This window comes from Gorilla gorilla, chromosome 8, assembly GCF_029281585.2.
Source record: "Gorilla gorilla gorilla isolate KB3781 chromosome 8, NHGRI_mGorGor1-v2.1_pri, whole genome shotgun sequence".
In the NCBI taxonomy this organism is placed as follows: Eukaryota; Metazoa; Chordata; class Mammalia; order Primates; family Hominidae; genus Gorilla; species Gorilla gorilla.
Window position 1 is genome coordinate 99,063,368 of NC_073232.2, and position 22,007 is coordinate 99,085,374.

At 54.6% G+C, this 22,007-nt stretch overlaps 1 protein-coding gene across 7 annotated transcripts in view; it reads left to right on the forward strand.

Annotated features, from left to right (window-relative positions):
• LDB3 (LIM domain binding 3) overlaps positions 1 to 22,007 on the forward strand; it is a 67,679-nt gene that overhangs the window by 25,284 nt on the left and 20,388 nt on the right. For 3 of the 7 annotated variants that reach the window (XM_055353202.2, XM_031015183.3, XM_063709756.1), the window contains 2 exons: positions 12,911 to 13,099; positions 16,282 to 16,427. In XM_055353202.2, the coding sequence (XP_055209177.1) occupies positions 12,911 to 13,099; positions 16,282 to 16,427 (335 nt within the window). Of the gene's footprint in view, positions 1 to 5,661; positions 6,435 to 12,910; positions 13,100 to 16,281; positions 16,428 to 22,007 lie in introns of those variants that run through there. The other 4 variants (XM_055353203.2, XM_055353204.2, XM_055353205.2 and 1 more) reach the window with 2 other exon arrangements.

Below are 22,007 nucleotides of genomic sequence, written 5' to 3' on the forward strand. Positions count from 1 at the left end.
GGGTCCTCCCAGGCCTGCTAAGGATGGCATGCAGTCCCAGTAACAGTTCTTAACCCTTCAGTGCCTGCAGGGCATCTAGGGAGTCCGCGATGAAGTGATGTTTGATTTAGCTCAAAAGTTAAGCTCCAGCTACTTTAAGTGCTAGAGCTCTCAGCTCTCCCCTCCCGCTGTGCTCCGCTGCCCCTGCGTGCTGCTCCTATGCTTGTCTTGCCCTCCTCTTAGAAGCCACCCATGTAGCTGCTTCAGTGTGCAATGCAGATGTTCCCAAACATTTGATAAAGGAGTCTTTAAATCACACACCCCAGAGCAAGCGGCTTCAAAATCCCCCCGGGTTCCTTCCAGCAACAGGCCAGCAGGGGGCCTTTTTTCTCCCTCCCCTGAGACCCAGAGTCCTGCCCTCCTGGCTCCCTTCTGGTTCCTTAATGTTCTGCTTCCCTCCGATATGCAAGGCAGTCACGCTCAGCTTGTGCCTCATTAACCAGATGTCATTAGAACGGGAAAGAGTACTGTGGAAGTGCATTGCAGTAAACTTTTGTCTTTTCTTTCCCCTGGAATATTTGCAGGCTCTGCAAAGTTATTGAGTGAGGAGAGCACAAAGGCAGTGTTGAAGGTGGTCCCCAGGCCTCATCCTTGGCCCTCCCCTTCCCTCCTTCAAGGAGCATCTCTTGAAGTTTGTTCTGCCTGGTCTTGAGGGTAATTGAAGGGTGGGAGAGTAGTCCTTTCACCAGCGGCCTAACCCCATGAAAGTTTGGTTCAGCCTCAGCAAAAGGCAGCTTTCGGAGCCTCTCCCCCAGCTACGGCAGGGTTTCATCCTAGGGAAATCTGGGAAGAGGGCCTGGGAAGTGGCTCCAGTTGGCTTCCTCTCTCAGTCCCAGGCAACTTCCCTCACCCCAACAGCACCTCTCTCTGGGGTCTCAGGCCCTGCAGTGGAGGCTCTGAAGCACCCAGCCAGCCTCTGCCCAGGTCTGGAGGGGCTCCTCTCCCTTCTTCTGACTTTAATTTCTGGAGAGTTGTCCTCGTGGGCAGAGCCACCCATGTCACTGAATCCCAAGCAGCAATCCCATGGACCCAGAGGCGGGTGCAGTGGGTGTAGCAGTTCTAATCTGTCTGTGATTGAAGCCTAAAGCAGTGTCTGTGATCACTGGTCACGACTGGGGCCCCAGGCTCACCCACATCACTATCTGAGCAGAAGGGAACATGCCTTGTCCCACCCTGGTCCAGGCTGGTCAGGGGTCTTGCTTCTCAGAGGCCTGAGCCACACTTCTATCTGTCCCCACTCCCAAGTTCGAAGCTGCACCCCTAGACTCTCCTGGCCCATCTTGTTGGCTGAGAGCAGCCACCTTCTCTTTCTCCTCCCAAATCCCAGCGGGGATTCTCAGGGTCTCTCTTGAAGGCCGAGTTTCCCCAGGAAGGCTTCACTGTAAACTGCTTCCAAGTGTCTCACTCCAGCAGAGCCTGGGTTTGCCAAGCCTGTGCATGGTGACACCTACACAGTCTTATGCCCATGCAAAGGTGCTTTCTCCATCCTGGTGCTGTGTGGTGAGAAAGTTAGCGGGAATGTTGAGTGAGTAGTGTCAGGCATTCTGCACCAGGCAGGGGCTCTGGGACCTCGAGGTCAAGTGTGAATCCACATGTCAAGAAGACTTTGCAAATTTTCCCTTCACCTCCATCACTGCTCTGCCTCCAAGGTCCACCCCCAGAGTCCCAGGGCAGCTCACAGCCCTCTTCTCCTCTCGGGTCCTGGCTCCTGATGGTATCTCTGTGTCTGGTAGCACGTAGCTTCCATCTGAGGCTCCAGTGCCAACCTGCTGGCTAGCCCAAGACAGAGTCTAATTTCCAGGGACTCCTCTTTACAGGTGAGGTGGGGGAGGCCTGAACAGCCCAGGCATCAGCTATGAACTTCCCACCCTGGAAGGACCAGGCACCTTAGGAAACTGTCCAGGTTGGCTTGAACATCAGCCTTCTGCCTACTTCCACATGGGAACTACTCTAGTAGGTGTAGGTGACGCTGTGGCTCCCCAGTTTCCATCGGAGGTAGCTGAAATATTGCCTCCATCCCACAAACTGAGCCTCTAATCTCAGAGTCGTCGCCACAGCTTCCTTCTGACTTTGGAAAGGCATTCCAGGGCCCTGATCACCCAAAAGGTCAGATCCACATTGAGCAGCCACATTGGGGATAGGGGTGGGGACAAGGCAGGGCTTGTATCTGCGAGGCATCTGGATCCCACTGCTTGGGGGAACTATCCAGGATGTAGCCCAGCATGTAACTCAGACATGCCCCTGATCCCTTACAAGTGCAGCCTCTGCATTTCCCTGATGCCCGCCTGGGTAAAGAGCTCTGCATCTCCCCATCTTTCCAAGCGTTAGGAACAAAGCTGATCTTAGTGAAGAGTCCCTAGAGGAGCTGAAGGTGCATCACATAGCCCTTTCCATCCCAGATCATGTAAACATCCTTCCATGCCTGTTTTCTATCATGCAGCCATTAAGCTTCTTCCAATAAAATGCCAGGGCTCACTGGCTCCCCCTCTTCCCTCCTGCAGCCTCTCAGATGCCCCCTTCCCTCCCTCTGCTGCGCAGTCTCTCAGTTTCGCACCCCCTGCAGCCACCTCGCTTACACGCCGCACAGCATAGGGCCCTCCTGCCAATGGGTGCCCCCGCCAATGGGCCCCTTGTAAGAAAGCAATGAAAAAATTACCTCTCTTTTTTGGATTTTGAGTCCCTGGTGTTCTGCCACCCTAGCGAGTTTGAAAACCACAACTGGAGCACCAGGGATGTTGCCCCAGGTGCCGCTGCCTGAGCAGCCCCTGGGGGGTCGTCTTTCTTGCTCTTGCTCTCCTGTCTCTTTTCCTCTCTCCTGTGCCTTCCTCTCCTGGCTCCTTTCCTTGGCTAGCTGAGGATTTTTAAACAGCTTCAAGTAGAGCATGCTCACTAGATTGGACTCTCCAGGACTGTCCCTGTCCCTGTCACTAAGCACTAATGACAAACTATCACCCAGCCTCCACAGGCCTTGCTAGGACTTGACGATTTACAGGCAAACTGCCTGTGTCTGATCTTGTGCCCCTGTGTCCTGGGTAGTGTCTACGGGATGGTCAGGAGTATTTGTAGTGCTGTCAGCAGGACTCAAGGAGCCCCACCACATGGCCTTTGCTCGTGCCATCTCCACCCCTTTACCCCAACCTCAGATAGGCAGGTATGTGGCAAGGGAAGAAGATGCTGGCACTTAGATTGTGATTCTGCCCCTGAGTTTCTGTGTGGCTTTAGGTCATTCATGTGACCTCTCTGGGCTTCAGCTTCCTCTTAGTATAAGGAAAGTTCAGACTAGACTGGTGGTTTTCAAATATGTTATATGTTAGCAGTGGGTCCCTTTTGTCAAACAGTCTTAGACAGAGACCCAGTATGCAGGATTCAAGGGGTAGAGAGAGACAGAGACTGCCAGGTAAAGCAGGTGCAGAACCGAGGACCTCTGTGAGTGTGGGGACATGGGGGCCAGCCCCGATGACTGTTACTGTGCAGAAATAGAAGGCCAGCACTGCCACATCTTCTTTTCAAAGACTTAAAGTTGCTCTTCCTGATTTTCATATGCTAGCAATTCACTTTTTTTTTTTTTTTTTTTTTTTTTTTTTTTGAGACAGAGTCTTGCTCTGTCTCCAAGGCTGGAGTGCAGTGGCGTGATCTCGGCTTACTGCAACCTCCACCACCCAGGCTCAAGCAATTCTCCTGCCTCAGCCTCCTGAGTAGCTGGGATTACAGGCATGTGACACCACGCCCGGCTAATTTTGTATTGTTAGTAGAGATGGGGTTTCACCATATTGGCCAGGCTGGTCTTGAACTCCTGACCTCAAGTGATCCACCAGCCTCGGTCTCCCAAAGTCCTGGGATTACAGGTGTGAGCCGCCGTGCCCGGCCAACTTCTTTTTTTTTCTTTTTCTTTCTTTCTTTTTTTTTTTTTTTGAGACGGAGTCTCACTCTGTCGCCCAGGCTGGAGTGCAGTGGTGCAATCTCAGTTCACTGCAACCTCCGCCTCCCGGGTTCAAGCGATTCTCCTGCCTCAGCCTCCTGAGTACCTGGGACTACAGGCGCATGCCATCACACCTGGCTAACTTTTGTATTTTTAGTAGAGACAGGGTTTCACCATATTGGCCAGGCTAGTCTCAAACTCCTGACCTCGTGATCTGCCCGCCTCAGCCTCCCAAAGTTCTGGGATTACAAGCATGAGCCACCATGCCCGGCCAACTTCTTAATTAAACTTTTTATTTTGAGATAATTGCAAATTCAGTGCAGTTATAAGAAATAATAGAGATCCCTAGTTCCCTTTACCCAGCTTCTCCCAATGGTAGCATCTTGCAAAATGAAAGCACAATATCACGAGGATACTGACACTGATACAGGCAAAACACAGAACTTCCCTTCACCCAGGATGCCCCGTGCTGCCTTTTTATAGCCATACCCACTCCCCTCCAGCACCCACCCACCTCCTTAACCTCTGGCAACCACTAATCTGTGATCTGTCCTCCATTTCTATAATTTTGTCCTTTTCAAGAATGTTATATAAATGGAATCATACAGCATGGTACCATTTAAGATTGGCCATTTTTTAATCAGCATAATTCCTGGGGGTCACCCAAGTGGTTGAGTGTCCCAATAGTTCATCTATTCCCTTTTATTGCTAAGAAGCATCTCATAGTATGGACTCAGAAATTAATTTTTAAATTGAGTTGGAAGCACCGTACAGGTTAAACATACTGTGTTTGTGGCTGGATGGGGCCCTTTGGCCACCAGTGGGCACCTCTGGTCTGGAGGATGTGATCGGCCCTTCCAGCCTGGAAGGCCTGGATTCTGACGCCTGTGGCACTGGCCTTTCTCAGGTGCTCTCTTCCTCTATTCATTCCCACGTTTCTGGCTGCTGCTTGCCTGCTCTGTACTGTGCCCTTAGCTGAGCAGGTGTGGCTTGAGCCCCAAGAGGCCCCACTGGTGGGAAGTGGCCAGAAGTCCTGGCCCTGTATCTGTGACAGTGACCTTGTGAGTATGTGTGGGTATGCACGCATGTGCCCAGGCTGTGCTCAGGCCTGGCAAGCAGGGGTGGGCAGGGGCTGTGTGCAAAGTCTTCTCTCTGGGGACAGTGAAAGCTTTTCGAGGCCAGGGCAGCACGGGGAGGGGGCAGGTCTGCCCACCAAGCCTCATCACGGGGGATAGGTGCTCCTTCTTCTTGATGCCCAGCTAGGGGACAGAGATCATGCGAGGTGCACCTGTCTGTTTGGTTCAATCCTGAGAGCTCACAGCCAAAGCAGCCCTGCCCAGCCCTCACTACATGGACCAGGGAGGCCCTCTTTGCTCAGTCTGCCCTCAGGGCCATTAGCCAGGTCCCTTCTCCACAGCCCCCAACTCACTCAAGGCAGGGACTTCAGTCCCTCCATCCTGGTCCCCAAGACTCTGGGTCTTCCCCTAACCCAGGCCTGACCTGAGTTACAATGTACCCCATGGATTGCATAGCTTCTCCAAGCCCATTCCCTCCCTCCCATGCCCTCTGCCCCACCTGTTAGACAGGGGAATGGTGAACACATTCCCTAACCCCTTTCATTCTCCCTCTCTTCTCTCTCTTTCTGTCTCTGTCTCTGTCTCTGTCTCTCTCTCTCTCTCTCTCTCTCTCTCTCTGTGCCACAGGGAAAGGTTTGAAACGGAACGTAACAGCCCACGTTTTGCCAAATTGCGCAACTGGCACCATGGCCTTTCAGCCCAAATCCTTAATGTTAAAAGCTAAAAGGCTGCCTGGAATCCCCCCACCCCAACAGGCTGGACTCCCTCCCTCCTTACCCCCACACAGATCTGGCATGTGAGCCCCACGGTGATGTTTGACAATGTATAACTGTGCTGGGGGCACCTCTGATGGCCAACCGCAGCATTTCTGTCCTCTGCCTACCCCAGAGCTGATGCTGGGGCCCAGCCCCCTGCAGCTCTGTACCCACCAAACCTCCCCAGGGCAACCCTCGCCACCCCCCAAATAGCCCGTAGCCCAATCCCCTGCCCTCTGCACAGGGCCTTAGCTGTAGACCAGAGAGGGCAGGAGGGGTTTGCTGGCATAACACCCCAGAACCAAGGGAAATGGATGGGCCGCTGCTCAGTTTCCCACCATCCTCAGCTCCTGGCCTCATCCCCTCCTAGAATGAGTCACCCGTAGATCAGGGTCTGGGGAAGAGGCTGATCCCTGGCGCTGCCCGGCTCCCTCGCTGCCCTCTGGAGCTCAGGGCAGCCCGGAATAGGGCTCTTTGAAGAGGAAGTGGAAGCCCCAGGGTAATGAGGCAGAGACCCCTCCTGGCAGTGGTGAGGTGGGGGCATGCACCCTCCTTTCTGTACCATGTGTGCTGGCTCCATAGTTCTCTCTTCTGTACATATAAGCATGCTTGTTCTGAAATAAAGAAGATTTGAAGTGAACCACACCAAGCCCCAGTCATGCTGTGCCTGTGTGTGTCCCACCCAAGAGGGGCTGTGAGGGCATGATCTGGGACAGAGAGAGGACAGGCACCATCAGAAGAGGGGCAGGGGCTGTGTCCACCGGCCCCAGGACACAGCGCAGCTCTGGTCATGCTGCTCTCCTGCCCCACAGGTTCCGAGCCCAGCTGCAACCCAGGGCGGGAGGATGGCTGGTGGGAATCTGTGCTGAGGCCCATTGGGCAACCTTAGTCACCCACCGGACAGTGCGTATGGGAATACTCGAATGCCCCCTGCCTCTCCTTCCACACCCTGCTGCAACCAGCAGACTGAGCCATTGTCCTGCCCCACCCCATCAGAAGGCACCCCGCAAGCTGTTCTCACAGGAAGGAGCTACTTATGCTCGATCCTGGTCCAGAGGAGAGAGAAGGGCTCCAGTGGGCACACCTGGGCTGAGAAGCAGTTCACAAGGGAACTCAGGGGGCCAGGGCTGGGGCTCAGGGGAAAAGAGATGGAAGGCAGCCCTGGCAGATTCTTGCTCAAGCGGCAGGAGGCAAGAGGGCTGGGAAGGCTTCCACCTGGGTCTTGCTCCCAGCTCCCACCCACCTGTGGCCTTGTCCTAGTCCTGGGCATTTAGGAAGGGCTAGGAAGGGCAGCAGCAGCCAAAAAGATCCCAGCCAGGCCTCAGGCTCATGTCCTGCTGAGCTGTGAGCCACTAGCTAGCACCCCATTCACCTGACCCAGGCCTGACCACTTAGAAAGTACCCCATGATGGCAAAGCTTCTCCAGGCCAATTCCATGTCCCTGATTGTGTGAAATCACAGGCTGAGGACATGAGAGCGGTGGCACTTACATTAGAAGCAGATGCTGAGGCCCAGCCCTCAAGGCTGTCCTGCCTTTTCTGTGGCTGGGCTGGCCAGAGCTCTGCGCCCATTCCTGCTGCCTGGGCAGAGGCTTTCCCTCTGCCTCCAGGAACCTTCGCAATCCCACCAGGAAGCGTTGGTGTTTGAGGCCGCTCTCTCCTGCCCATCCACCCTGAGATGCTCCCTAAAGCCCCCTGCCAACCTATTCTGGCCTCCCACCTCATCCTGCCTCCAGCAGTCTGATGCCCGGGCCAGGCAGCCTTCATCCCGCTGCCTTCATCTAGGCCTCCTGGAGCACACTCATATTTGGCTGTTTTACAGAGGACTTGCAAGGCCCAAGGGTGGGTTGGGGGCAGGGGTCTGCCAGATAGAGAGAGGTCCTGGGCAATGGGTATCCTGAGGCTGGCAAAGCCTCAGCCAACCACTAAGAGTTGGCGGGCTCTTGGACCCCTGCTCCCAGACCCCAGCCTGTCGGAGCTCTCTTGGAGCCACCTAGTTGAAGCCCTGCCTTCCCACCTACCCCAGACCCCTTCACATAGTGCCCTGGGGGGCCCCAGGCTGGGTTCCATGTAAACCCCTCAGTATAAGCAGGAGAGATGTCCTCATTCAGCATCCGGTGTCTGTGGGCATTTGTGGAGGTGCCTCACTACTATGGGTGCTAAAGGAATCAGAAAGGGCCGATGTGGCTGTGTTCCCAATGCAAGGTTGATCGTGTATGGTCCAGAGACAGGGAGCATCCCTCCAAGTGGTGGATCAAAGAAGGCTTCCTGGAAGAAGAGGTCAGTGTATTTTATCATCAGGAATGGTTAGAATTTGGGTGGAAGCAGATACAAAAGGCTGGACAGATATTCTAAGCAGAACAAGCAGAGGTGCTGATGAGAAGTGGTGTCCCAGAACCCCAAGTTAATCATTTTAGTTGGAATGGAGAGAATGCAGAGGATGTCATGGTTAGTAGTGGTCTGCATCTAGACTCCCAGGCTATGGGATTTTGAGTGCATTCTGAAGGAAAGTGGAACTAGCAAAGGCCGTAGGGCACCTTTCACACTATAGCTGATGAGGTGTTCTTCACCTAGACCACAATGGCAATGTGGGCCCTGGAGTTGCATGGAGCATTCCTGGGGCAAAGTGATGCAGCTCAGGTTTCCCCTGAGCCATAGTCACCAGGCAGCAAGGTGGAACGTAGACCAGGTGGGTGGCAGCATGAATAATTTCAAGACCAACCACCTGACTGGCATTCTATCATCACCCAATCAACAGAGATTTTCATGCTCTACCATCTTAACTAACACAAGTAGCATCATCACCCCCATAGTCGCAACCACCCCTTCAGCACTGTCAATACCAATCACAAGGCCCCCACCATCACCAACAGTTCTGACCAAGCCCAGTGGCAACAACCCCAAGACCCAGCATCACCACCACCATCCCCATCCTTTCCAGACATAATATCATAGTTATCAATAACAGCATCAACCAAACCCCACCATTCCCACCACCAAGGGCCACCATGGAAGAGCAGGGGCACACAGTCAACATGCTCCACCTTGATGCTGACCAGACTGAGGGAAGAGATAAGCTGAAAAGGGGACGATGGTCAGGCTGTGTTTCTCCTGGCCACGCCAACCCCCCATGGAGCCATGAGCATTTGGGCCTAGTTTGGTTTGATTTGGTTTTTGCTTAGATGTTTAAACTGAATTATGACTAAGGCAGGAGGCAACCGTAGACCTTAGATCAGGATGGGGTGATCTCACCAGCACTGTCCTTAGGAATGAAGCCAGGGCCAAGTAAGTTCTCCACAGTGCTTGCTCTATGATGCCCCCTTCAGAATGCTTCTGGGGGTTTGTGGAACTTCAGGCAGGAACTGACCTGGAATAAGAGCCCAAGATCTTTCAAGATACCCTTTCATGCCTCCTCTGCCTTCCCTAGCCCTGGCTTCTTGGTGTCTTTAGACAGTGTGCTAGAGAGGATGCTACTCAGCAAGAACCCCAAGCAGCAGGCTCCCTTACGTGCATACCCAGGTATACCTGGTGGTGATCATCGTCCTGGTGCTGTGGTCAATGATGAATTTTCCTAGGGCCCACATCCAGCTCCAAATTCATGCCCTGGAATCCAGGGTTCATTTGGAGCTCTGGCTGGGGAGAGCAGCAGGTAAGCTAGCCTAACAGTGAATTGGAGCCAAGGAGACAGGCAAAGCCAACCTCCTATTCATCCTACAGAATACTGTCCCCAGCCTGGACACTGTCATTGTCCTTGTCCTGTGCAGTGTCCTCATTTCCCAGCAGCCTACTGGAAGTGTGGTGTAGGGCCATGGAGAGCAGATCAAGGAGATCAGTGTTCTGTGTCAGCCTGAGCTGTCCCAGGCCATACCTGCCCACACTGAGAGGAGGGTCTGAGCAGCCAGCTCAGTGGCGTGGCTACAGAGACTGCAGCTACTTCTCTGAGGCAGTCACATCACCGGCATGGCTTCCAGAAGTGAGGTTCTTTCATAGGTGGGTTCGTGGAAGGGCCAGGGCCAGGCACGGCTGCAGGCCTGCAAGCTGGGCTGCCCAAGACCGCCTCCCTGGGCATTAAGTCAGGGAAGACCTGGGCAGGATGTAACCACTGCTCTTGCCCATCCCAAAAGCTTCCCACGCAGTTATGGAGAAGGATGGCACTCTCTCTCCCATGGGGGGTCAACCTCAACCTTGCCACTTCTCCAGCTCCATTCTTCCGTGACCCTGTCACAATATTTCATGCCCTTTTTACCATACACCTCACCAGATGGAGGAAAGTAATTCAGTAATGCTTTTGCAAATAGCTGAGGGCCCGCTTGCATTCCTATCTAGGGCAGACCCCTTTAGTGCCAGCTACTCCAAGTGTGGCCTACAGACCAGCAGCATCAGCATCACCTGGAAGCCTGTTAGAAAAGTGGACTCTTGGCCAGGTGCAGTGGTTCACGCCTGTAATCCCAGCACTTTGGGAGGCCAAAGCAGGTGGATCACCTGAGGTCAGGAGTTCGAGACCAGTCTGGCCAACATGGTGAAACCCCAACTCTACTAAAAATAGAAAAATTAGCCGGGCATGGTGGCTCGTGCCTGTAATCACAGCTACTCTGGAGGCTGGGACAGGAGAATTGTATGAACCTGGGAGGCAGAGGTTGCAGTGAGCCGAGATCGCGACATTGCACTCCAGCCTGGGCAACAGAGCAGGACTCCGTCTCAATTTAAAAAAGAGAAAAAAAGAAAGAAAGAAAGAAAGAAATGTGGACTCTCAGTTCTGCCCCAGACCTACTCAACTAGGATCAACTTCATTTTAACAGGATCCCCAGGGGCTTCAAGCACACATGGAAGTTTGCAAAGTGTTATAGTGGTGAGGCCCCAAGCCCTTTTTGCCATTTTGCAGCTTTGTGATGTTTTACTAGAGACACAATCTTTCTGGACCTCAGATTTCTCATCTACAAAATGAGAGTCACAATCCCAATGGCTCAGGGAGGTTTAAATGATAAAATTGAGTAATAGGGTAATTTCTTTTTTTTTTTTAAGATGGAATTTCGCTCTTGTTGCCCAGGGTGGAGTGCAATGGCATGCATGATCTCGGCTCACCGCAACCTCTGCCTCCCGGGTTCAAGGGTTCAGCCCCTCGAGTAGCTGGGATTACAGGCACGCACTACCATGCCCAGCTAAATTTTTTTTTTTTTTTTTTTTTTTTGAGACAGAGTCTTGCTCTGTCGCCCAGGCTGGAGTGAATTGGCGTGATCTCGGCTCACTGCAAGCTCCACCTCCCGGGTTCATGCCATTCTCCCGCCTCAGCCCCCAAGTAGCTGGGACTACAGGCACCCGCCACCACGCCTGGCTGATTTTGTTTTTGTATTTTTAGTAGAGAAGAGGTTTCACTGTGTTAGCCAGGATGGTCTCGATCTCCTGACCTCGTGATCCGCCCACCTCGGCCTCCCAAAATGCTGGGATTACAGGCGTGAGTCACTGTGCCCGGCCTAATTTTGTTTCTTAGTAGAGACAGGGTTTCTCCATGTTGGTCAGGCTGGTCTAGAACTCCCGACCTCAGGTGATCCACCTGCCTCAGTCTCCCAAAGTGCTGGGATTATAAGCATAAGCCACCACGCCCGGCTAGGGTAATTTCTTTTACTGTGGTAAGCACTTAGTAATGGAAAGCATTGTTATTCTAATTATTTCCAATAAGAATAGTGCCTTTTATTGGGGAAAGAGTCTACTTGGCTGATCACAACAAGAGGTTTATTTCTTCCTCCATGAGGTACCGGTTAAGGATTCAAATCACAACATCCCTCAATCAGATCCTGCTATTCTTACTGATAAGTTGTAGGACCTTGAGCAACTGAATTCTCTTTGTTACCATTTCCTCATCTATTAAATAAGAGTCCATGATACCAACATCAGAGGGCTGCTGTGAGGAAGTAAAGACATCATTCCTGGCACATAGCATGAGGTCAATAAACAAACTGCATAGTGTAGGGGGGAGTCATTCCCATTTACAGAAGCTGCATTTATCCAGTTGCTGTTATTGCAAAAACAAATCAAAGAGTAAAGAATGTGCATTTCTTTGCTTTCCTATAATTTAATTTTTATTCTCTGCCCACCCTATTTTACAGTTAGCAACCCAGCTCTGACTGCTCTTGTCTTCCTAGAGTGGTTCTAGGGAAGAGGTGCTTACAGAATGCCAAGGCACTCAGGGTGGGGGTGTGGGGGCACACCTGGTCCTCTGTCAGGTTCTGCCTGCACTGGCATTTGCTGAGACATCCCCAACCCATCTGGTCCACACTGGCAGTGTGGTCGCCTTTCTCTTTCCCAGTTACAAGGTCTTTCAGATCTGCAGGTGCTCAGGACCATGTTCTTGTCACTCTTGGGTGCATGGCAAATCCTCTAGGGCACCCAGGCCACACAGAGGCATGGGGATCTTTGGGTTATTTCAGGTCTGCCTGGCCCCTCACCATGGGCATGGGGAACCCTGAGGTCCTGCCGCTTCCTCAGGGTTGACCTTGAAAAGGGGCACAGGGGCTTCTATTCTTGAATCCCCTTGCCACAGTGCCCACTTTTGTCCAGGTAACCTTGCTCTGCCTGGCATGGTAGCTTTCAGCCATCTGTCTTGTTGGTGCCCTGAGTCCTTTCGAGCCCAAAGCCTAGGTTCTCACAACTCCAGAGCCTAAGCCCTTGACACTCAAATATCTTCACTCTGCTTTTTTTGCTGTATCATTCCTTCCCAAGGTAGCACATGCCCCCTGACTGAATGGGGAAGGGTGAAAACAGGATCAGGGAGGAACCTGGGTGGATAATTCCAACGGCTTTTCTACCACACTGTTTTGCTGAAAAAGAAAAATTAGGAAGTACAGAAAAATTTGAGGGGTGGGGGTGGGAAATTCCTCCAGGATTGAAAAAGTTTTTGATGTTACTGGAACCCTCCTGTGGTCTGAGCCTCTGCTCCTGGGATCCTGGAGGAGCTCCTTCCCTGAGCTGGAAGACACACCCTCTGAGGATCCTACTCTGTTTGCAAGGCAGGTGGCGCTTTCTGCCCAGCCTGCCTCTGCTGCAGCCACCTGCCCCCATGCAGAAGGGCCTCACAGGGTCTCTAGGCTCCCTTGACCTGTTGTCTTTTTGGTCCCGCCTCATCAGCACCCCTATTGAGCATGCGCCGGTGTGCACCAGCCAGGCCACCACCCCGCTGCTGCCCGCTTCTGCCCAGCCACCTGCTGCTGCCTCTCCCAGTGCGGCTTCGCCACCCCTGGCCACAGCTGCTGCCCACACTGCCATCGCCTCCGCCTCCACCACAGCCCCTGCTTCAAGTCCTGCCGACAGCCCAAGGTAACTGGGCCACAGGTGCTGGGCCTGACCCTGGGGAAGGGAGGCAGGAAACGCCCCACTCTGGGTCTACCTGTGGCCAGCTGTGTCCAAGGTAGTTAGGGCCCACAGGCCTGGAGGAAGCCAAGGCCAGTGCTGCTTGGTGCAGAGTGTGAAGGGGAAACTGAGGGTGAATTACAGGGGTGTGCACCACTGTGGCGGGGACTGTCACTCTGCCCCCCAGGGACACATACACCAGTGAGAGAGGTAACAGTGTCTCTCTCTGACACATATACCAGTGAGAGAGGTAACAATCTCTCTCTCTTTCTCACAGACACATACACACACTCATATACACAAAGTTAGATAACAAAAGGGGACTGTGGGAAAAGTCTTTGTTCCTGGAACTCAAATTAGAATGAAAGTTGTCCCTGTGGGCTGGAGAAATCAAGGAAGGCTCCATGGAGGAGGCAGCATTGGAGCTGGGCAGGGAAGGCAGGTCAGATTTCCTCAGAGAGAGTTCAGCCATGTTAACGCCAGAGGCACCTGGTATAGTGGGATTTATATCTGCTCCACAGCTTACTGTGTGTAACCTTGAAAAAGTGACTGAAGCTCTCTGAACCTCAGTTTCCTCATCTGTTAAGATGTTTACCTAACACTTATTATATAGAATTATGATAGAAAAAATGTCTGTAAAACACCTAATACATATGAAGGACACAAGTATTGTGAGTTCCTGCATCTGCCCTCCTAGACACCCAGCAAGCAGAGACCAAAGGCCAGGGGAGAAGAGCGGAGGCAGAGAGGCCAGGCTGACAGGTCACTCTGCGGTGGCCATGTGGCGCATCAGTCTGGATGGGGCCAGCTCTCTGTCTGGGCTTCCAAAAGTCGGCCAGTTAGTGTTTGGGGTCAGAGCCCAGGTGTCCCAGGCCTCCCACCCTGGCCCCCACGGTTTGCTGGGGAGGACATGCCTCTTGGATCAGGATGGGTAGGTCCATGGTGCAGCCTGAGGTGGGACTGATGTGAGCAAACCGGCTTGCAGGCCTGTCTGCTGCCCCCATCCCGGGCTTCACATTAACCACATGGTGCCAAGCTCAACCTTTCCCCAGCCCAACTCAAGCCTGAAGGAGGAGCCTGGCCCTCCAGGGATGGTTTCATCCCAGTTTCCTGGGGGGATTTAGGACACTGCTTCCCCTCTTTATACCAGAATCTCTTCATATAAAGGCCTTGCTACCTGCAGAAAGATGAAACTTTGAGGAGGGCAAGAAATACCTCTGTTTTTGAGTGGGAAGAAGCCTCCCAATTTGAATGGTGAGGGGCTGTAAATGCTGGAGCCCTGCAGGCAGTCTAGCCTCATCCCTGGGGCCCCAACCCTGCTCAAAGGCAGGCACCAGCACCAGGCTTAGGTCTCAGTGTCCTGGGCCTGCCCACGGCTGAGCTCCTGGAACCCTTGGGATGCCCCCCACAGGGGGAGTCCTCCCTTCCTTCCCTTTGCCTTGCCAGGAGAGCTGGGACCTGGGTGGAGCTTGGAGAGGGGCACAGAGGGCTGGCTGCCCAGCGGGGAGTGGGGCTGGAGCAGAAGGGGTCACGGGGTTGCACTCTGAGCAAAGCTACCTCCGCTCCTCACACATGGGCTGGGGTGGAGCGGGAGGTGGGGGAGCCCATGGGAGGCAAATGGACTCCCCAGCCTTTCATGGGAGCATGGCTTCAGAATTTTCAATGGATGCCATAAGCCTCTGCTCCCTTTCCCAGTGCCAGTCCCTGACTCAGGACCTGTAGCTCCTGGGCTGTGGGCAAAGTGTCCTCCACTGATGGAGTCCAGCTAAGACCACTGCACCTTGGCCCGCCCCCATCACTATGGAAGCCCGGCACCCCTTGGACACTGTCTCTTCCTCTTCCATGGAGACCCCTACTCTGCTGGTCTTAGCACAGGAATCTATCCAGAGAAGGGCAGGTGGGCCTGGGGAGGCGAGACAATGGCTTCACTCAGCCAGAAACGCGGCAGCTTGACAGGGCAAGTGTGCACAGCCCCCAGGTCTGGGATGCCGGCTCCCTGAGGCTCATTTTATCTGTGCCTTGTCTGGAACAGCCCCTCAGACCTCTCTGGATCCACTCAGAAGCTTGGTGGTGGGTTCTCATGCCAGGGCCAGTCCCTTCTCAGAGCCCCAGAGAGGAAGGCACTCCTCATCCTACAGCTCTGCCCAGCAGGGATCGGCAGGCCCCGGGTCCTTGAGGAACAGACAGAAGGAAGGCAGAAAGCCATGTGGGGGTGGCAGGCAGGGCTCACTTCTCCAGCACCTGTAGCAATAACCCATTTGCCCTGGGTGTGGGCATGTGGTCCCCTTTGAGATCTGAAAGACCAGGGATGTGTTCTGCAAGGTGTTCATTAGTTTTAAATGAAGAAAAGCATTTTACAAACAAATACAATTGGGGAACACTGATCAGACGAGGCTCAACAGGCCACTGGATTCCAGGAGTTCTCAGAGCCTTCAGCTCTCTGGGAGGAGAGGCCACGACCCACAGACTCTCCTGAGGGTAATGAACTAGGATGCTTTTTTTTAAATCTCTTTGACCCCATTGTCCCTGGGCCACACACGGGGAAAGGTGACCCTAGGCCCCTTGAAAACTAACCCAGTTGGAGGAGGGCAACAGGAACTCTATGCAGAAGAGGTGTGTGTTGGGGGAGAGGGGAGCGCCTTGGGCAGCAGGCGGGGGCAGTCTCCTGACTTCCCCTGAGCTCTCACTGGAGCATCTATGCCCAGAAACCTGAGACTTTGCTGTTCCTTCCAGCAACAATAGAAAAGGGTAGGCAGAAGAGGCCAGGTGGTCAGGGGCTGAGGTGCCCCATAAGGTCGTGGGGGTAGGTAGTTCTGACCAGTGCCATCTCTCTCCTCTCCCCTACCTATGCGCTCTTCCACAGTCCCACCTGGACAGTCTCTCCCCACGAGAGTGAAGGGTCTTCCCGGTGTCCTCCTGGTGGCTTTTCTCCCTCTCTCCAAAGGCGGTGGCACTAGCCACCCAAGGAACATCCTCCTCCCCTCCAAGACCCTCATGGTCCTTCCTTCACCGTTTCTGGCAGTTCCCCAGAAATGTCTCTGTCAGGTGTCTCACAGAGGCTTCTGAAGACCCGGGAGCCAGCCTACCTTGACTGCAGGCCCCAGTGGGGGCTGTCCTTCTGGGTGTAACCCCTCCCCCCTTGGTTCCAGGCCCCAGGCCTCTTCCTACAGCCCCGCAGTGGCCGCCTCTTCAGCACCTGCCACCCACACCAGCTACAGTGAGGGACCCGCCGCCCCTGCACCCAAGCCCCGGGTTGTCACCACTGCCAGCATCCGGCCTTCTGTCTACCAGCCAGGTAAGAGGCAGAGCAGGAGGGGAGGCTGTCGAAAGCCATGGGCGGGCTCCAGGAGCCACAAGAGCCAAGAAGTGGCTCTGGGGGCACATCCCCAGAAGAATGGGAAGCAAGGCCTTGCTAATGATGCTCCGCCCTCCGTCCCCTAGCTGTGGGTCAGAATCCTATGGAGCCTGCATCTGGTCTGGGGGAGACAGGTGAGCAAGAAAGCGGTGGATGATTCTAAGGGAGAGCGAAGGAGAACAGAGAAGTCTTCTCCGGACCGGGCATGGTGGCTCACACTTGGAATCCCAGCACTTTGGGAGGTCGGGGCAGGAGGATCGCCTGAGGTCGGGAGTTTGAGACCGGCGGGGCCAACATGGCGAAACCCCATCTCTACTAAAGATTCAAAAATTAGCCATAATCCCAGCTACTCGGGAGGCTGAGGCAGGAGAATCGCCGGGAGGCCGAGGTTGCAGTGAGCCGAGACTGCACCACTGCACTCCAGCCTGGGCGACAGAATGAGACTCCATCTTCTCTGTGTCATGCCAGTGTGCGAGATTTGGCCGCAGCCATGGGGGTACAGAACAGCACATAAGGAGCCTAGACTCGGGAGCAGGTCCTATCCAGGCGCAGGGAGAAACCCCAGGGAAGTTTTCTCTGCCGCTGGAGCCCAGGGAGATGAGACAGACACTGAGTCAGGGCAGGCCTTGCTTCGGGGCGCTGGTTCATGAAGCTCGCTCTGACAGCAGGGCTGAGTGTGGGCGGTCGAAGTGGCTTTTGCCCGAGACGGAGGCCGGTGCCACGGCCTGCTCTGCTGTCGAAGGCAAAGTGCCTCATCCATCCAGGCTGCGATGTTCATGGACACCTCGTGTTCTGGGGATGGAATGAAGCACCCAGCACAGCGTCTGTCACACGGGAGGTGCCCTTCTCTGTCCCTACAGAGAAGGGGCAAGGATAGACGGTTCTGAGGTGAAAACTCCGCAGGGCGAGGTGGCATTTTGCAGTAGTGAAAAGCCTTAGATGGAGCAGTGGGAAGAGGCTGCCCCTGCAGAGACTGGGAACACAGGGAGGGGAGGCTGGAGAGGAGTTTGGAGGAGAAGCGGCGGGTGGAGGCGAGGCCTTGCCGGGGCGCAAGGAGGACATTTCCGTCTCTTCCTGGGGAGGCGCTTCTGGCACCTTCCGGGGCGGCCGCCGGCTGTCTTCGCCCAGCCCGCCAGGCGGCGTCAGGGCTCCGGGGGCGCGCGGCCAGCCCGCCCTGCGTCTCCTTCCTCCTCCTTCCCGGGCTGGGGCCCAGGCGAGCGAGACGGGCCGGAGCCGCGGGCCCCCGCGCCGTTCCCAGGCCGCGCAGACATTAACTCATTCCTGCCTAGGGGGAAAGAGGCGGCCGGGCGGGCGCGCGCTGGAGCCGGCCTGCCTCCACCTCCCTCTCCGGGAGGCCCGGCTGCCAAGCGGAGTCCGGGGGCGGCTGGCAGGCGGCCCCGTATGAAGTGGGGCGTGTGGTCCCGAGCCCCCCTCCGCTCCCCTTCCCTCCAGGCTCTTCGGATCCGGGCGTCAGAGAGGGCGGGGAGCCCGCGCGGGACCCGGAGCGCCGCGGCCGCAGCCGCAGCTCCCCCCGGGGCCTCCTCCGGGCCGAGGGCGGTGTTCGCAGGCCGGATCTTATCGCTGGCGCCCGAGGTGGGCGGCCGCTCCCCGGAACACCTGAGGCCGGGGAGGGGGCGGGCGGCGGCGGCGCGGAGACCCTGCGCGCGGGCCGGGGACGGCCACGTTGGCCCGCGGGCCGGGCGGCGGCCAGGCGCTTGCGGAGAGCCGGGCCCGGCCCGGAGTGAGTCAGAAATCACCTTGTTTAATTACATATCCCCGAGCCCGCCGAGTGCGATAGGGGACTTTTGAACTTGCCAATTAGAGATGAAATATCACCTTCTAATTTAGACTGGCTTAATTCCGTCACGCAAAAATAGCAACAGCCCCGGGGCTGCGAGATGGGATATCAGGTCTCTCCTGGCGTGACGGCGAGCCAGGCTGAAGGATGCAGAAGCTGAGGGCGGCGAAGCGCCACTGCCTGCTCGCCCCCCGCCGGAGTGGGGGTTGCGACGGGGGAACGGAGCTGCCGGGCCGGGCCACTGAGGCCGGGGAGGTTCCTTCTCTGGGTGGGTTAGCTCCCGGCAAGGAAGCCGTCAAATCGGGGTCCAGATTCTAGCCTGCCTCTGTGAGACCTCTGTGTTGTGGGGGCTTAGAAAAGGAGGTGGATCCGGGAGTCTGGAAGGCCTTCCGATGGAGGGAAGCGACTGCCAGGCAGGGGGAATAGGGTTAGTATTGCTGGAGGGAGGCAGGAAAGGTCGGCCAGGGCCCTGTTTACTTGAAGGGGGGCGTACTAAAGCCTGTTTTGCTGCTTGGGGAGTTTCTAAGCGGGCATCTGCTGTTGAGTCTGGCAGCCTGAGCGCGTTTCAGCTAAGCAGTTCACCAGCTGGATGACTTGGAGGCAGCCATTTAAGCTCTCCAAGTCTCAGTTCCTCATCTGTAAAATGGACTTGCAAATATTATCTGCCTCCTTGGATTGCAGCGAGTAATAAGGCACGTAAAGGGCCTGGCATGTGGAAGCAGTCATTTTGGTGAAGGCAGCACCACGCAATAGAAATTTCCTATTAGCCACATTTTTAAAAAATAAAAGAAAGCAAGTTAAATTCATTTTAATATATTTTTTTTGACTACATATATTTAAGACATCAGGCCGGACGCAGTGGCTCACGCCAGTAATCCCAGCACTTTGGGAGGCCGAGGCGGGCGGATCATAAGGTCAGGAGATCGAGACCACCAGGGTAACACGGTGAAACCCCGTCTCTACTAAAAAAATACAAAAAATTAGCCGGGCGTGGTGGCGGGCGCCTGTAGTCCCAGCTACTCGGGAGGCTATGGCAGGAGAATCGCTTGAACCCAGGAGGCAGAGGTGGCTGTGAAGCCGAGATTGCGCCACTGCACTCCAACTTGGGCGACAGAGCAAGGCTCCGTCTCAAAAATATATATATATAATTTCAACATATAATCAATATAAAATAATTATTAATGTGCCTTCAAAATCTGGTGTGTGTGTTACACTAACGGCACTTCTCGGTCGGACTAGCCACATTTCAGCTGCTCATCGGCCATGTAGCACTATGTATTGGACACCGCAGGATTAGGGCTTCTGGTCTTAATCTTTTTATTTTTTGAGATGGAGTTTCTCTTTTGTTGCCCAGGCTGGAGTACAATGGCGCGACTTCGGTTCACTGCAACCTCCACCTCCCGGGTTCAAGAGATTCTCCTGCCTTAGCCTCCCGAGTAGCTGGGTTTACAAGGCGCCCACCACCATGCCCGGCTAGTAGAAGTTTTAGTAGAGACGGGGTTTCACCATGTTGGCCAGGCTGATCTCGAACTCCTAACCTCAAGTGATCCACCGGCCTCGGTCTTCCAAAGTGCTGGGATTACAGGCGTGAGCCACCGCGCCCAGCCAATCTTAATCTTTTTTAGCAGAGAATTGCACTTTACAAAGAAAGGAAAGAAAATGTTGCACAGAACCCCCTCATATATAACACAGGGATGAAGCTGCTCTGAAGTTGTGCTAGATCACCTCTCCCTGCTCTCTGTCCCTGGTGGTGTTCCTGGAATCACTTCTTCCCCCAGCATTTTGAGATTCTCTGCAAAGTTGTTAGGGAGGGTGACGATACCTCAAATTTGGGCTGTACACATTTACAAAATCCATTCACTATGTCACCCCAGCAGGTCCCCAGCATGCCCTGTGGGGCAGGCAGGGCGTCAGGCATTCCACCACCACTGAATAGACCTCAGTCTCAGGTTATCTGACTTCAAGATGTTCCATTTCCCTTCCCTCCTCTCCCCCAACCCTAGGCGCTACCAGTCTAACTGGGCTGGGCTTCCCTAGGTGAGCAGCAGGCCATGAGACAGGCTGACAGTACATCTGACCCTGACACCCAGGTTGCCCCCATCCTTGCCATCCTCACTCACATTTAGTGACACACTGCCAGGTACTAGGCTACGCTCTTTATATTTCTTACCTTCCCTTAATCCTCATAATAACCTTGTGAGATACTAAGAATCAGTATTGCCAGATGAAGAAATTGAGGCCCAGAGAGGTTAAGGAATTTGCCTAAGGACACAAAACCAGGAGGTAGTAGAGCTGGATCCTGCAGCCAGGGCTCTTGGCTATGCTATCAAGACTCCACAGCAGGGGGTCTCCTTCATGCTGAAAATGACTCCTCCCTGACATGTTGCACTGAGATTTTCTAGAAATTGGACTCATGTTCTTTACAGAGGCAGCTTGGGATGATAGAATGAATGGTTTTGGAGATGTATTCCCACTTACTAGCTCTGTCTGAGCCTCAGTGACCTCAAGTGTAAAGAGGGAATAATGTGAAGACCGATTCAGATGACAGATGCTATGTGCCTCTCGTTACCCCTAAAGGGGAGGAAGATTCGTTATGGAGAAGGTATTATCTTTTTTTTTTTTTTTTGAGACGGAGTCTCCCTCTGTTGCCCAGGCTGGAGTGCAGTGGTACGATCTCGGCTCACTGCAAGCTCCGCCTCCTGGGTTCACGCCATTCTCCTGCCTCAGCCTCCTGAGTAGCTGGGACTACAGGCACCCGCCACCACACCCAGCTAATTTTTTGTATTTTTTTAGTGGAGATGGGGTTTCACCGCGTTAGCCAGGATGGTCTCGATCTCCTGACCTCATGATCTGCCCACCTCGGCCTCCCAAAGTGCTGGGATTACAGGCATGAGCCACCATGCCCAACCGGTATTATCTTTTGAAGGCCTCACTGGCAGGATGGCTCCAGGGCAGGGCTGTGGAGGGTTTTATCTCTTCTTCCTTCAACAACATGGATGGATCCTATCTACCTGGTCCCTACTCACCCCCAGCACAGGGATTTCCAGCTCACCCAGCTCTGAAGGGTGGGTCACCTGGGAGTGGAAGGTGCAGAGTGGGAGCCACAGGCTGCCCCAGGTGGCCCAGGGGAACCAGGTGGGAAAGAGAGACTGGAGGTGGGGCCAGGGTCTTAGGCCCTAAGGAAAACCTTCCTCTCCAGGTTGAGGCTGGAGTATGGGGTGGGGGGCAGAGGCAGGGTGTGGGTGCAGGGACTGCCTCAATGCAGTCCATCCTGCCCAGACTGAGCTCAGGAATGGGGAGGGAGGCTGTGCTGACATGCTTCCTAGGGTTGGGGGAATGAGGCCTCTTTGCTGAGGAGCAGACTGAAATGTGGTGAGGCTTCTGGAACCTCACTCGCTGGAAGAGGAAGCCAGCTGGACCTTGCCTGCAGGGTGCAGCTGGGTCTGCCCTGGCTAGGTGTTGAGGGCCCAGGCCGGAGAGGGCTGTGGGTAAGCAGTGGCAATGCTTTTTCTGTGCTGTGAGCCCAAAACGTTTTTCTGCTCTTAGGGAGCTGGAGGAGGGGGTGGTAGAAGTGAGGCGGTGGATTCTCTTCCCTGTGCTCTGACTGCCTGGGCAATCTTTAGACAGTCGTCACTCAGACACACTCTCAGCTTCCACGAAAGCGATGTGGGAGTACAGGGGTCCCCCAGGGCAGCCACGGGCCAAGTGAGCAGCTACTTCTA